The sequence below is a fragment of the Pteropus vampyrus genome, unplaced genomic scaffold, assembly GCF_000151845.1.
Source record: "Pteropus vampyrus isolate Shadow unplaced genomic scaffold, Pvam_2.0 Scaffold168, whole genome shotgun sequence".
NCBI lineage: Eukaryota > Metazoa > Chordata > Mammalia > Chiroptera > Pteropodidae > Pteropus > Pteropus vampyrus.
In genome coordinates this window covers 323700-340115 of record NW_011888949.1, presented here as the reverse complement: position 1 = coordinate 340115, position 16416 = coordinate 323700, and the positions used below count along the sequence as shown (strand labels likewise).

The following is a 16416-nucleotide window of genomic DNA, read 5'->3' as shown; positions in this document are numbered from 1 at the left end:
GGTGGGGCTGGACCCAGAACAGAGCACAAGGCAGCGGAAGCAGATAAATGCGGGCTCTGAGATGGGCGTAAACAGCTGCAGAGAGCAGCTCGTTATCCAGGAGATGCCATGGTTGGCAAAAGTAGTTGCTTTAATTTGCAAAGAGAGAAAAATAGACTGGGTCGAGACGGTAATTTGTGTTGCCCGAGGCACGGCTGTCTTCCTGCCGGGTGACGTTACCATCTGCCCCCTCCCTCTGCTGGACACCCCCACCCTAAGTGAGGAAGCTTCAAGTTTAGGCGGCATGGCCCCAGACACCAACTTATCCAGACACCCTAAGTTTTAGAGCCAAATGGGACCCTGTAGAATTATATAGTCCAGACCCCGCACTTTATGCAGAAGGAAGTTAGCTAGCAGAGATGGTAAAGGACATCGTCAGCCCTGTGACACCGAGCATGGCAGAGCACAGGAAGTCCCCGAAGCCCTCCCCTTCTTCCTCTTCCCCCCAAACCCCCGGAAGTTCCACTTTCTAGACTTGGGGGGCGGTGCGCTGGGCACGAAACCTTACGAAAGCCAGGGAAGTGTTTCCAAAGGCCACCGCAGCACCCACCTGCACGGGCTCCGGCGCGGGAGAGACGCTGTTGGTCTTCCTGGCGCCCACGCGGAGCCTGGCGGCCTTGTAGATCCTCCAGTACACGAAGAGCACCACGCAGAGCGGCAGGTAGAAGGCGCCCACGGTGGAGAACACGGTGTAGGAGGGCTCGCGGCTCACCTGGCACACCTCGCGGCCCTCGGAGTAGGTCTCCCCCCAGCCGAAGGGCAGCGGCGCCAGGGAGATGACCGCGGACAGCGCCCAGGTGAGCGCGATCATCACGTTGGAGACGCGCCTGCGGGCCCGCAGCGTGTATTCCAGGTGGCGGGTGATGGACCAGTAGCGGTCCAGCGCGATGGCCGTCACATTCCAGATGCTGGCGGTGCAGCAGAGCACGTCGCACGCGATCCACAGCTGGCACAGCCGCCGGCCCAGCTGCCAGCGGCGCCCGGACAGCTCATGCACCAGGCTCAGCGGCATGACCAGCGCGGCCACCAGCATGTCGGAGATGGCCATGGATGCCACCAGGTTGTGCGGAACTCGGTGGAAGGTGCGCACGCGGAGAATGGTCGCCAGCACCAGCAGGTTCCAGGCGAAGGTCGCTGCCACCAGAAAGCCCAGCAAGGTCAGAACAAGCGCTCCGAAGACGGAGGGGAGGGGCGGGTTGGGGCGCGGGTCTTCGGTGCCGGCGCTGCGGTTGGTCTCCAGAGGGGAGGGGCTGGAGAGGGAGAAGGAGCTCAGGTTCCCGGACACGTCCATCTCGGGGTCAGGAGACCCAGCTCGGGGGCGCGCAGAGGGGGCACGCAGAGCCGGCGCGCACAGGAACGGAAGGTGCAGGTGCGCGCAGAGCGGCGCAGGGCGCAGGACTTTTGCAACCTCTGGCCGCTGGCGGGGTTTCTGGGGAGTGCCTGACCCTGGCCCCCAGCTCCCCCCGGTGAGCATCTGTGGGAGGCGGCGTCGGGGAGCGGACGGAGGGCTCCGCGCTGCCAGTGCGGCAGGTCTGGACCCCTCCGCGGTCAGGAAAGCAGAGCCGAGGGGCTGCGTCTCTCAGCCAGGGCCCGCCGAGGCTGTCTCACGCCCAGGGCTCCTCATCTCACGGAGAAGGCAGTCTGGTTGCCCAGAGCCGAGTCGGAGAGAAGCTGGGCGCCCCGGAGCGTGGGGGTGCCTGGAGGGGGACCGGTGCGTCAGAGCACCGCTTCTCGCCGCCTCGCCGCCCTACCCGCCCCTCTCTCCAGGCAGCTGCGTGCCGGGGAAGCCGAGCAGGGACCTGTTTTCTGGGACCTGCCTTCTGCTATTCCCCCGCCCCCTCCGCACCCAGTCTGGGGCTGCAGCTCCAGAGAGCGGACCCTGGCGCGCCCACCCAGACTTGCCTTATCCAACTGGGGATCCAGCCTACGTAAGGCGTCAGCTGATTAGGTCGCCTCTCCCTGCGCGCGCGGCCCAGAGCGCGCAGCGCTGGCGCTGTCCGTGGTGCTGCCGCTTCTCCCCGCCCGAGCGCATCGCTACGTTTGGTGCTCTCCGTGGTTCTGTCGCCTGTCCCTACGATGAGTTCCATGCCAGGAACAAGTTTACCAAGGAACTTTCCGTGAGGCATTCCTCCGGCCACTCCTCCCCATGTCCTCCGAGGGGTGGTCTGGATGCCCGGAGCGGTCATCGGCGTTGTGTAGGCGCTTTCCTGTGGCACAGGTGTTCCAGGCTGACGGTCTAAGATGGCATCGCTGGTCTGTCCTCTCCGGAGGATTTCAGCACATCGTCGCCTCCTCCTTTGCACACACCCCCAGTGTTATGTAGGAGGTTGTTTTCCTTTAAGGAGAAAAGGCCAGATAGCAGTTACTGCTGTTCCTGGAGGTGGCTGAGGTCTTGGAGCCAGAAACTCGCACTCCGTTTCCTTGGCACCTCAGAGAAGCTGCACAGATTCTTCAGGGGGCTCCAAGTTGGCTCCCAGTGAAGGGAGAGTTGGATACGAGTTGTCGTGAAAGCTCTATCTCGCTTTTAAAGGGGGGGGCATGTAACTCCTTCCCCGCACGTACTCCCGTAACCATACGTTCGTCCAGAGCAACTGAGAAAAATCGAAAGCCGCTGCCCAGAAGTTATGATTCAAAGCACTTCACGACTAGGCACGTGACGTAGCAAGACAAAATAAATTGGAATAGGGAAAATGAGATGGCGGGAAGGAAAACAAGCCGGCATTAATCATTTTTTAAGTGCACACGATGGGCGTCATCAAATCCTGTCTTCTTATAAGTGGGTGGCCGCAAATTTGGCCAGAAGCCCTTTAGCTATGTGAAAATGAGACATGTGTTTTGGTACAAGATTTGGTTTCTCATGAAGTCAGGGGACACGCTGAGATGAGCGGGGGTCCTGCCCTGGGACTCGGAGGAGAACATACTGTTAGGGACCTTCGATGAGAATATGACTCATTAAATAAGAGCGCATTCGCAGAGCTGCTTCATGGAATACGCCTTCGAAACCGCAGACGGCGGCTGCCTGTGTGCAGCGCCACCGCATGTGGCTCTAGGCCAGGGGAAGACTCGTGCTTATATAGAGCAATTCCCCTTCTGGGGTCACGGAACCGACAGGAATGAGATGTCGGCTATGCAACCTCTTCTTTGAAAAGAATATTCCGAGCAGTTCTGCAGGGGTTCGTGTGTCGGGGTCTGTGGGGGCGTGGCTGGGCTGCATCTCTGGTTGGCAGGCCTCGATGACCGTATCTTTCGATGTAAACCTTCGCAGGCATTGTGGGCTCGCAATTACACCCCCTACGAGCACTGTGCGGTGCAGCCGTCTGTACTGATAGTTAAGTGAGCAGCTGCCTAATAAAGAACCAAGCCGGGGATAACCGAGGATACTTTGTAAAAATCGGGGCATCGTGAAGTTAAAAACTAAGCAGAGCGCCCTCACAGAGAAGAGAGCCGATGGAGTAATCCCGGAAGAGCCAACGTCTGTCGAGAAATTCCGGTTTATCCCGTACAGACGCAAAGAAAAATCAGAACGTTCCAGCTTTTTTATCTTAAAGAGGGGCCATAATTTTAGCTTTCAAAATGTAAACAGGTATAAACTTCCCACTTGCCATACAGCATCTCTGAAATGCCACCTTTGAGGAATACAGTTTCTTGGTTTACCATCTATGGGCTGAATTGTGCCTCTCTCCTGCTCAAAATGTCTATGTCGAAATCCTACCCCGCCTCCCCAGTACCTCAGAATTGTGACTGTATTTGGAAATTGGGTCTTTAAAGAGATGATTCCATTAAAATGAAATGAGTTGAACTAACAGCGTTTTTAGGAAACACTATTTTCACTTGAAAGAGCTACCGACAGATAAGCTATCATTATTCAGCCTCAGGTATTTGGCAGATACTCTCTCAGGATAAATGGAATGAGCCTTCACTTCAAGGAAAACAGCTGACAGTATTTGTCGCTCATCATGAAATGTGAGCTTTCAAGTGAAAATTAGAATTTTGGAAAACTCACGTCTGCCACTGTGAACTTGACAGCTTCCCAATACTTACAGGCCTCTCTGATGAGACCAGTGGGGATGCTAACAAATGTGCCTTTTGATATTGTGTAATAAACGGTGTCAACATCTGGAAGGTCTGGATAATTCAATGAGCCAGCACTACCCAAACGGCCAGGGCACGATGCTACACCATCACAGAGTGACAAGAGATCCATTTCGAAGGGCAGAATGGAGCAATGCATTTTAACCTAATGGCACCAAAAAGTGCGCGCTACGATTTCCGATGCCAGGGCAGTGTCCTCGAGCGTGGGATACGCAGCTACCGCTGACTGAGGTTTGCTACACCCCCACGGCAAGACGTCCAGAATTTATCTGAAAAGACTATTAAAACGCTCCTCCTTTGTCAGCTATATATTTCTGCGAGGCTGGGTTTTCTTCATAAACTTAAACCAAAAATAACACACCACAACAGATGGAATGCAGAACAAGATATGAGATTCCAGCTGTCTTGAAGAGATTTGCAAAAATGTCAGACAATGCCACTTAAAAATTTTTTTGAGTTCTTTTTCAAAAAGATGTCATTTACGTCAACGAGTAATGGGTCGATTCTTTTACTTTTAATGGGCTAATACACAAATGTGTTTTAAATTTCTCTATTTAAATTTATACTCCATTAAATATACATAGATAAAAACCGTGTAAACAAAGCCTCGAGGGGTCACTCGACAATTTTGAAGGTCGTAAAGGAGTCCCGAGGCCAAAATGTTGAAAGTCTGCTGTTGTCGGCATTCTTCGAACGCCCCGCTGGGCCGCTATGTCAATACAGAGCGTTCGCAGAGCTGGAAGAGCCGATCTGCCAGAGTCCTTGGTAAAATCCACGTGCTCTGAAGGGTGGGACGTGAACCCCACGAAGACTCAGGCACCCACTGCCTCGGTGGAGCTGCTGGGGGCCCTGTGCTCTGGGGCGTGGCAGGGCGCTCCTTCTAACGTGGGAGACAAATTACTGCGCCTGGGACTTCTCCACCCAAAGGGAAGCACCGTGCTTGGTAGTCGTTGCCATGCGTGGATGCCACGGGCAGCGTATCCCACGCTCGAGGACACTGCCCTGAGCCCCATGCCCGGCGACACGAAGAGGCTGCAGCTTTGGTCAGGGCTGAGAACAGGAAGGACAAAGCAGCCCGTGTGCTTGGCAGCTCTCGTGGCACTAGACGTGCCCGTAACGGGAAGAGGCTCCATGTAGGTTTTATGGCGGACACCGGTAAGAGAGCCCCAGTGTAGACTCCTGGGTTCTGGCGCGAAGTCGTCCCATCTGCACGGAGAACGCCACGCCACTGAAAGAGCCACCTGTGGCGGCCAGAGCTGGGTGCAGATGGAGCATCTGAGCCGGAGACAGTGGGTGACGGGGAAGGAGATGCAGCACCACGACCCGGGTTCTTGAGACCACCCACGAGGCTGGCTCCAGGGGACAGCAGCAAATCTCCAGCAGCCAGATAGCACAAAACGGAAGCGGTCTGCAGCACAGCCGGGGGTCCCCAAGCGGGTAGCCTAGCCCGCCCGGTCACCCGTCACTGCGGAGCACCTCCCTTCGGCTCCAGGCGGTGGCTGTGTGACTACCTGCTAAGGGCGGTTTGCAGATGGCTCTGCTGGCTGTGCTGGTGCACGCCTGGGGACAGACTCCAGCTGCACTGTACCCCTGCTCCCCAGGGAGGGCGGAGGCTTGAAGGATGGCACCTCCCAGCAGGCAGGGCTCTGGGCAGTAAGAGAAATGGCCCGAAGTAGGACAATAGGAAGACTTGCGAGCGGCACCTTCAAGGCTGTGGGGCAGAAGGAGGTCTGTGCAGGAGGCATGTGTATGAACCAGAGGGGATGTGCCTAAAATACCTTTTTGAAAAGATCACTTTTAATGTCCTCAGGGAGCATCCACACATACTCGAACACGGGTGACAGTCAGCGTCTGTCACCGGCCCCCCTGGCGCAGCGCAGCAGGTGCGCGCGTGGGTGCAGGGGCACAGGCGGCCCCTCCTCTTCTCATTTTTCTAATCTGAGGGGCGAATACGGTGCACCCTCCAAGGCTGGCGTGAGTGTGTAGAAATGAGCAGCCTTATACATTGCAATGAAAATTGCTGGCGGAAATATAACTTGGGAAGGAAATAATCTAGCAGGATCCATTAAAATGAACAATGTGCACATTCTGAGATTCAGCTGTCTTTTCGAGGATGGGGACCGGATCTCGCAGAAGTAACAGCGCCAGTTGTTAATGGTAGCACAAAGCCGTCTACTACAGTGTTGTTCGTGGTGGCAGAAAACTAGAGATACCCAGCGGACACTCCAGTTGTGGTTCAATGAACTATAGTAGAGCCGCAGAACCTACAGAATGCTGTCTCCTGTGGCCCCCAGTGGCCCGGCGCTGCTGGGATGCTGCCAGGACCCGTCCCCGGCTCAGCTTCCTCGCCTGTAGAGAGCTGGCTTCGTCCCTGTCCGCTTTTGCGCCTGCATCTCGTCCCGCGTTCGATGGCTCGATTCCACGGCAGCAGCACTGGCCATCTCCACGGCTCACAGCCCGTCCGTCGTGCATGCCATCCCCACGACGAGCCGCCCCTTGCGGTCCCTCGGGATCCAGGCTGATGGAGAAAGCGGACTTTATGAGGTGGGAACGTTTAAAAGCATGAGCCTACTCGAAAGCTCTTTGGAGGACCCAGCGAGGAGGGCGGGATCGGTGAGGGAGAGAGGGTTAACCGACAGGTTCCCAAGGGCTGGGACTCAACGCTTTGGCCGGTCAGAGGGACCGTTTCTGTTTTTCCCCGGGAGGGGGACAGGAAGCTGCGCACGCAGGTGAGTCTGTGTGTTGCCGGCCCCGAATCTGGGTTTAATCAGAGAAGCAGAGCGACCAGAAGGTCTCTAAGGAGTTTATTAGAGCCACCGAACAGTATATAGTTGGGGAGCTGATTAACCCATCTGAGGGGGGCGGTGTGTGACTGGCAGCTGACGTCTGCACGGTGGGCAGTCGGGAAAGGAAGAAGGCGGCCCAGCCGCCGGCCACGCTGGCAAGCGGCAGACAAGCTCAACACGTGTGAGCGGTGACTGGGCCCTGTGCCCCTGTGCCAGCCTTTGGGGCATAAAAAAAACACCTTCCAAACTTGGGCCAACGTCTCTCGTGACCTATGCTAACCCCGGACTAGGCGGGAAAGAGAGCTTGGGAAATGTCGTTTCCGCTTAGCTACACCGACACAACACAGCGCCACCACGGGTCCCGCTGTGCCGACGTGGCGTCCCCAGACGCAGCGTCTAACCACAGCAGACTTCCGAAGAGTGGCAGCAAGACGCCCTCCCAGCATCGTAGCGAAGCAGCCATCCTTCCCGCAGCCACGACGCGCTCATCCTGTCCCCGAATGTGAATGCAGACTCAACTTCAGACGGTGAGAGTCTTCTTCTGAGCCACATCTCCCCTTTGGTTTCTTGGGAATGAGACACTCAGGTACGGGTTTAAGTTCTCCACACTCTTATGTCAGGTAGTAGGAGGACGGGAGGGAGGAGAAGGAAAGGAAGTCGGTTAATACAGACGTAAATATATTCACGTTGAATACGGAACAAATACTTATAGCTGTTAGTCTTGTTTCTGCAACTGGTCGGGTGGTCACAGCTGGCCTTTGTGACCACTTCCTCCCATCGCTCACTCCGTCATTCCTTTGCCCTTAGCAAGCACCTTGGCCAGGCAAGGGCTGTCGTGGTTTCCCACCGGCTTTAACCACAGGGGACGGCTGTGCCAAGAGAACTCGCAGTATACGAGAGGAGCATACGAGTCAGCTGGAGCATACGAGGCAGCAGCTGACGGCCCAAACTCTCCCCGGATGGAAAAAGAGAGAAGCAGCTCTGGGCACTTGGTGCGAGGCGGTAGAGGCCCACGAGGAACGTGACGAGGGCGGTGTGAATAAGCGAGAACTGCGGGGTCGTCTTCACGAAATGTTTAGTTATTATGCATCAGATTAGTGCTGCGAGCGGCAAGGTGGACACGCTCGTGTGTCCACCTCAGATTCTTTTGATTTCAACCTTGAAACGTAACGTGTTTTACGTTACCAACTCCGCCTCCTCCGGGTCTGTCTTGGCGCTAAAGAAATGGAGAGGAAGAATGACATGGAGTCACGTGACACCGAAGAGAGGATTAGAGAGAGAAAGCCAAAGGCGGCGGGGGCGAGGGTGGGGGGCGGGGATCGGGAAGACAGTTTGGAGAACGGGAGAAACGAGCAACCTTGACGTGGATAGCTCAGGTCCCTGCAAAGCCCCTCATTTTCATTTCATGGAATCATGGAATTCGAAGGCTGGAATGAATAACGTTCTATCTGCAAATGTCTGGTTCAGGACATCAAGCAACTCTGTTCTCGGGATGGGATTCGAGAAAGGACGGCCTAGAACAACGAACCGCGGGACACTGGCCAACATCGATGAGTCGGTTTCCGAGTAAGCTCATCCCTCGTGAATATGTCGACACCACCGCCAAAGAGAGTCCAAACGAGCTTTATCCTCGCGTTCGAATCACGTCGCGGATACACAGAACGACACACATGAGCTACGAAAGCTAAAGCAAAACGCTTCCTGTGACGCTATGTGCCATCCACACACACACGCACACATCCTCCGATGCGGGGGACGCCGTCTGTAGGGGTGGAACACGGAGCCCAGCACTCCCTGCGTGACCACTGATTGTCTGTGCTTCTGGGAAAGTTCTCGATGCTGCCGCAGTGGGCGGATAGGGGAATTCTCCCGCGTAGAAACGAATTGGCACTATCCAGAACCCTATCAATCACCACTCAGTCACTGAAGTGGCCGCCGGGGCAGAGCGTCCTGAAAGTCACTGTGCTTCGCTCTTCGCGGTCTCGTTCCCGTCGCTCTCCACAGACGTGACGACGTGAGTGACACGTGGCGCGATGAACGGACACCGACACCGCGGGCGTGGCCGTGGCGGATGTCGGGGCCGCCGGGCAGAGCGTGCCAGCTGTATTCCTGCGACGCGCTTTTCCGCTCGTCCCGTGGCCCCCGTGGTCTCAGCTAGTGACGCTCTAAGGAGCAGTGTCTTTAAGAGAAGAAAACGAGCCGATTTATAACCGAGGAAACGATTACTTCTGACCTCTACTCAGGAAAGACGAGTGTATAGTATGACAATATCCACGTTGTTGCTTGTTTAATATCTTAAAAAAAATGGCTTTGGGTTAGATTGTCCATAAATAACCGGGACCTTTTAAGTTTTCCAATTTTTTTTTAGGTTTAAGGTTCGGAATTTTTTTTCTTTTTGGGGGCCAAAAAAAGAAAAGCTGTTTTAACTCACTTAAGTAACCACACACCTAATTTTGTGACCATTTTATGCCGTGCACAAATGTTCACAGAAAAGGTTATCGCTTGTCAAAATGTCTGCCTCTTCTGTAAGGAAAAAGGTTGTTATTAATATCTTGGGAAAACGTTCCTAAAATCTCTATATTTACTTTGATAGATACTGAATTCTTTTAACTTCTTTTAGATTAGCGCTATTCGTTTGATCCCTGACTGTCATTACACGACGGGCATTTATATTTGATCTACTATGAACAAATTTCCCTAAGACTTTATTCATTTTCACCTGTGCCATGCTAATAAGCCTCAAATTAAACAGCTCCATCAAGACTCGGCAGCTGGCATGGTGCCCCACTGAGTATCACAAACCGAAAAATGATTATTTGGGGAGGCTTCATAATTACACAAGATGAAAATGTTGGCAGCCAGGAGATACATATTTTCCAAGGTTTGAGAGAAAATTTAATGAAAGTGCCACAAATATATTACTTAGGCTGATTGTTTGCACTTAATATGAGGCCCTTTTCTCTCTGGATTTCAAAGTCTGGACTAATTAATTAGCCCTAATTCCCGTTTTCCTGATGGTCAAGCATGCAGAAAGCCCTCTCGGGAGCAGAGTTAGCTCAGCGAAGCAGAAAGGGGGCCGACTCGGAGGTGGGAGATCCATGAGCTGGTCAGCACCTGTTGGGCGTTAGACTTGGTTCTTCCGCCTGTGAGTTCACGTCCCCGGAGGCTCAATGTGAGCCACTGCGTGTCTGTGTCAAGCTCCAGCGGCTTGCAGCCCTGCCCGGTGGTGAACGTGCTGTGCTGTCCACAGCTGCTTCCAGGCTGTGATGGCCGCTGAGGAGTCGAAACAGACTTTATGGACCATGGTGTCTGGAATATCTTCTATTTGGCCCTTTACAGGAAAAGTTTGCCGAGCCCTGACCTAATGTCTCTGAACCCGCTGCCCCATTTGTAAGATGAAACGCGACATTTAGTAACAACAGAGACTTTGTCAGAAGGGGTAAGGTTTTTATTTTTTTACGCCTACAGCGTCTGGTCTTGCTAGGTGGTCTCCTATCCAAGTACTAAGCAGGCCCGACCCTGTTTAGCTTCTGAGATCAGACGAGATCGGGCACGTTCAGGGTGGCTTGGCCATAGACATAAGGGGTAAATTGTAAACTTGCAGAGTGATGACTGTTTTGATGGTGCCTTAAACCCAAGGCGGAAATTCCTCGGCAGAGATCTCGAGCCACTCAAAACGCATCCACCTGCTGCCGAGCAATTTACCCGCCATCGCCCGCCCGACACCAGGCATTGCGTGACCCAGTGGGGACACACGTCAAGGGCAACGAGACCTGTTGCCGTCAGCAGCGGCGGGATCACGTGGGGCGGGGGAAGCAGCCAAGTCTTTAAAATGAAGTCTTCCTGGTATTTCAAATACAAGTGCTAGGTGAAGACGAGCTCCCACCCTTACGTCCCCTCCAGCCCTGAGGTGCTTCCCACCCTGAGGTGTTCACACATGCGTCGCACTGGGCTGGGATGACCTCTCTCACGCCTGGTGGGCTTAGCATCCCTGACCCAAGACAAACAGCTCCCGTTTACATAATTTATTTATAATTGTAAATAGAAGGGGTCTGCAGGCGTCCGAGATGTTCGAGACGTGGGGCGTCAGTGTAGGCGCTGATGGTCTGTCCTGCGCCAAGGGGGCGGGAGCCTTCTGGATGCATCTGCAGAAAGTGAGTGGTCCAGTCGGTGGGAAGAGCGTGTGCAGGAAGGAGGGTAGGAGAGCCGGGTGCTCGGGCTCTGGGCTCCATGGCCGAGAGTGAGGGGGGCCGTGGAGTTCGCAGGCGGCAGGCCGATCGGCCGGGGCTTCGCTCTGCAGCAGTGAGAAGCTTCCGGAAGTCTGAGGACGAGGACGGTGAGCGTCGTCTGGCTCATACTGTGGAGCTGGCGGTACCACTTTGCCTGCTGTACACACAACAGGGGCCGATAGTCTCCAAACGGGATCGAGCGGCGACAGAGACAGGGGAAGGCGGGTGCCGGTGTCCTGTGCCTGCCGGCCTCCGTGCTGCGGATCCACGTCAGCATGCACTCGGAGTGGGGAAGAGACAGGTGGAGCCATCTTGTACGTACGGCCTCACTTTCGTGCTCTGAAGAGTAACTATTTAATCTCTCCTGGTTATCACTACATTAAAACGATGTTGTCCACAGACTGTGGTTATTTACACGCATACAAACATGGAGGAACAAGGCCTACCTGATTTTCACAAGCCATACGGATTGTAGGCTCATGATTTTCCTATGGCCTCCCCAAATGTCATCTGTGTAGCCCACGTACAAGTCTGAGGAAAAACTGAATATTTCATTAAGCTGTTTCTACTAGGTGATAACTTCAGAAAACCTTTTCATTGTAATTAGTTAGCATTATCCAACGCTTTATGACTATGTTCTTGTCTGTCACCAAGACTGTGTAGCGGGGCTATTTACTATAAAATCCTATGTTCCAAGATGCCTTTTAACCTTACGTAAAAGATGCATACGCTGAGTTATAATTGGATAAAAATCATTGAATCCCAACTCAAGTATTTGTATGTTTTAAAACAAGTGGGAATAGCCTCACGTGGAGCTGGCGTCTCTCCTAAAAGTCCCTTCGATCTGTCCAATTCCTGCCACTGATCACAATGCAGTAAGGGTACAACCTGGCAAAATTCCCTCTTGTCATGAGCTTTCCAATTATTGAAAATTAAGTAACTCCCTATAGAGAAGAAATCATTAAATATATAGTAAATAATGAGGTTAATTAATTTAACCCTTCTAATTAGGAAACTAATTAAATCAGAAAATTAAAAGTGACACAAGACATTAAAATCGGCGAGTCCTGAATTTAGATCTAACAATCATTTCTTCGTCTTCGACCAAGTCCAAACGAGAGATACCTATTAACTACAGAAATAGAAATCAGAATATTTTCAACCTATATAAAGTTACATAAATATTTTTAGAGAGCTTACCTTTTTTTCTATTTCTATTATATATGAAATTAAACTGTTCCTTTTATTTTATTTTTTTAAAGAAGGAATTAGAGTAAGTCCAAAAAGGCGGTGTAGCCCAAGTTCGGCAAGTGGCTGTGATGTGGGCCTCGGCCTCCTTGGTGCCCCGCGGGTGGATCCGGACAGGTGGGCGCATCAGGGCCAGGGTGGGCGTGACCCCTGTGACCCTCGGCGTCGTGGTGCGTTCACAGCCAGGGCCTCGCCTGGGCTCTCCGTTTATGAGCTGGTGAACAGTCTGAGATGCACTTAAGAACACACTTTGCCCAGAAGCCCAATTCCTTCCACAGCCCTAAACTGCCATGTCCGTGGACACCAGTCCGGGCATGGAGCCTCACCGTCCGGGAAAGTCTGGGGGCTTTGACAACGGGGGCACAGCGATCTTGCATTCTCTAATCTTAATTCGTACAAGAATGTTTCAAAACTAAAAATGACATAAATTGGCAAGGTAGCACCCATCCCATTTCCCTGACGTGCAGGAAGCCCGCATTTCCCAGCCTCCCTTGCGATTCAGGTCGGGGGTCACAGAACCAGGCTTTGGACATGTGAGTGTGCTGTTCTCGCTAAGCCTGGCCACGGAACCTCCTGCATGACATTCTACTTGCTTTCTCCGCGTCTGCGTAGTTGGAAGCAAAGGCTCTCAGCAAAGCTACGTGATGACAGAAGCCAAGTACCTGTGGAGGAAAGCTGTCCCAGCAAGCCACCAAGTTCTGTGCAAGACACTTTCACTGTTTTAATCCAATGGAATGTAGTCTGTTACATCATCTTAAACCAAGTCTCTGGACAGCAGCAGTGGTGACACCCTGCGCAGGGAAAATTCTCTGTGGGGGGCTGGCCTGCGCATCATAGGATGTTTAGCAGCTTTCCCACCTCTGCCACTAGGTGCCAGCAGTGCCCTCTCCCTTCTTGCTTAAACAAAGATGTCACCAGATGCCCCTGAGTGGCAAACGGCTGTAGTTGACTCACCCACCTAAGCCTTCTTGACTGTGCTAGGCAGTGGGCTCTGACTGCAGGCAGGCATGGAGCAGTGCAATAGGGCGCACGTCTATGCTTTTATTGACGACGGCTTCGTCGCAGCCTTGTAATTGTTAAACTGGAAATGACGAACGCGCGACAGATTAAATTAAGGTCCATTGAAAGTCTTAGACCCGTTAAGTGATGTAGCTGTTATTTACTGACCTGGAGGGACATTCCTGTTTTGTTTTAAGCAGTGACAGAAGTGTGTACTATAACGCTTTAAGGAAAAAATGTATTTATATAGGACAATGTCTGACAGGATTTCAAGTGTTGCTTCTGGGCATAGAATTTGGGGGTAATTTGTACTTTTTCGCTTATCTGTTTTCTAGTTTTTCTGCACTGAATAGCTAGATGACTATGGGTGACAACTGTGCCCTGCGGGTCAGCTGACTGAATCTTTTAAAGAAACGTGTCTTTTAAGTTCCCAGGTTTTCCTGTGATAAAACCTTGGCCTGTTTGTATCTCTAACTTAAGTATTCTCTTTCACGAAAAGGTTAAATGTTGGTCTATAAACTCAAACTAAAGGTTTACTAAACATTAATAATATCTAACTTTAAGGGTTGTGTGACTAGTTGAACATAACATGAGAACAAGTCTGAGATTGTTCTATAGAGATGCGTTTTTTAAAAAGCCATTTGGAAGTACTTAGCTAAACTGCTGCCTCAAATTCCTGCCACTTTGAGTTAAACATTCTCAATTTCATTTCTGCTTTTTCTAATCTTTTTAGCCTCAGCTTATCAATTCTGCAAAATAGAAAATAAATAATGTATAAAGTTGGCATTAAGCAGGCTGTTTATCCTCTGAAGGTTATCAACGAAATGATCATGCTTTGAACTTAGCTGGGAGAAATGTAAAGATATTAATGCTCAGCGTGTCATATTTGGGTGGTACATGCATCAAAGTTAAAGAAATGCAAAACTTCTGTTTAACGAACTGAGACTGTTACCCTCAAGTGTGTCATCTTGTGCCACAAAAATCAACAAGAAATATCTATTTATTCGTGAATAATACAGCAGTCTCAATGTGGTGTTTTATTCCTATAACTTCCTGAATGGACATCTTATATTATAGAAGGAGGCTTTTGCTGAAGATCATTTTTATGAGTTTTGGTGTTGATTTTTTAAAACTGAGTTGCCATCTTTAAGTCTTCTGGTAGATGGGTTATTTGTCAGGGTGTCAGTTTGCAGACTTCCTCAGGAATCCAGTATCCACATGAAATCTGATTTCATCTAAAGATGTTCGCTCTGCACTTCCGGCAAGGCAGCGGTGTGTGATGCACTTGGCTCCGTGCCACGGAGCCTTCTTGACGCTGGGGCCGGGAGCCCACGTGGCTCCACCGACCTCGCACAGCTCACAAGTGATGTTTTACGATTTCTGACAGGTCGATGAGATTTTACATAGATTTCCTAGTTCCATAATCTGCCTTACCGACTTGTCACAAGTCACACAACAGGGTAAACTCGTCCTGCTGAATGTCACGAGTTCTTTTTTTAACTTATAAGATAAAACACCTGGTTGAGGTATGCTTTAAGTCTTTTAATATAAATTCACACGCTTTGTGTTTAACCAAGGAAGAAAGAGCTGGACAAACTCCTTCACGCAGGTCAACAACAGGGCAGGTCGACAACAGGGCAGGATAACTGGTTCCGCATTCAGGTCTAATTTACCGCAGGGACATCTTAGCACAGAAATAAACCTTTTTATAAAATTTTTTTTTTTTAGGCGAGGCAACCCTTGGTTGACCTCATAGATCGCAAGGACCTTGTCGGCTTACGTTCCCTTATTTTTTTTAATTTTTATTTTTTACGCCTACAGCATCTGATCTTCCTAGGTGGTCTCCCATCCAAACAGTAACCAGTCCCTACCCTGCTTAGCTTCCGAGATCAGACGGAAAACGTAAACCGTTTTAACAGTCACTACCAAACGCATGCTGAGTATTCAAATGACGGACGGTAAATTCTTTCTCAGGTTGTATCATCTGAAATTTTGTTAGCTTCCGAATAAGGCTATTTCCGACTGCTCAAAAGGCAAAATGAAGGAGACAGAAAGGCAAAGACATTGGACTGGTAAAACGCATTTAGAGGCCCACACAAGATCACTTACACACACCTACAGACGCAGAGGCCACGAAGCCGCGCCCACCTGACCGGAGAGGGCCAGCCCACGTTCCGGGGCATCCGGACCAAGGAACCAGCGACGCCCTTGTACTTCCCGAACTTCTCTGTAAGAGAGTAGAAATGATGGGACACGAGCCGACTGGAGTATGTCCCCCAAATAAATACATGTAGTATGAGGGTGCCACAGGGGTGCTGGAAGGTTTCTCGACTTCACTAACATTTAAAGACGGCTCTCTGCTCGGCAGGAAACGGCAACGGCGGGTGAAGACTTAGGACACGCGGGGAGGAAAGTAGGGCCTGATTCACGTTCCCGTCCCAGTTCGCAAAACAATTCTCAACCGCCCTGGGACCAGGCAGCAGTCGCGAGCCCACCCGGGTCTGGGGGTCCAGGCCGCGCGCTCCCACCACCCCGCCTGGGCCCTCGGGCTCCAGGCGCCCCGCAGGCGAAACCCGAGGGCCGGGTGAAAAGGCGCGGGCCGAACACATCTCCCGCCAAGGCCGTGACGACGTCAGAGCGAGAACACGACGCGACCTCGCGGGCGGGATGACATCAGAACAGAAACGTCACAGCCACGCGGACGGGATGACATCAGAGCAGGAACGTCACGACCTGGAAGGCGGCATGACGTCAGAGCAGGAACACGTCACGGCCTCGCGGGCGGGATGACGTCAGAGCGGGAACACGTGACCACATCGTCGTAGGGATCACGCCCCCCAGCCCAGGTCGCGGCAGGGCTGGGGTTCGGGCCGGGGGAGCGGGGCGCCACGGCCAGCCCATGGTGCTCGGGCCCCAATGCGACCTAGCGCCCGCGTCCTCAGCCGGGACTGGCCGCAGAGGCTGAGGCGTTGCGTCGGAGCCGGTCGGGCAGCGGCCGATGACGCCCCAGTCCTCTGTGCCCG

General features: G+C 52.3%; 1 protein-coding gene, 1 long non-coding RNA gene and 1 pseudogene across 2 annotated transcripts in view; all 3 read right to left on the bottom strand.

The window, feature by feature from the left end:
* Positions 1-1341, bottom strand: part of HTR5A (5-hydroxytryptamine receptor 5A) — a 5879-nt gene extending 4538 nt beyond the window's left edge. The window contains exon 1 of the mRNA XM_011370387.1: positions 590-1341. Within this exon, the coding sequence (XP_011368689.1) occupies positions 590-1330 (741 nt within the window). The 5' untranslated portion in view covers positions 1331-1341. The remainder of the gene's footprint in view (positions 1-589) is intronic.
* Positions 1342-10376: 9035 nt separating this feature from the next.
* Positions 10377-10495, bottom strand: LOC111745892 (annotated as a pseudogene).
* Positions 10496-13728: 3233 nt separating this feature from the next.
* LOC111745888 lies at positions 13729-16410 on the bottom strand. The gene is made up of 2 exons (XR_002782830.1): positions 15735-16410; positions 13729-15620 (listed from the first exon to the last, which is right to left on the bottom strand). It is a non-coding gene; the product is annotated as an uncharacterized LOC111745888 (long non-coding RNA).
* Between the last annotated feature and the right edge of the window lie 6 nt (positions 16411-16416).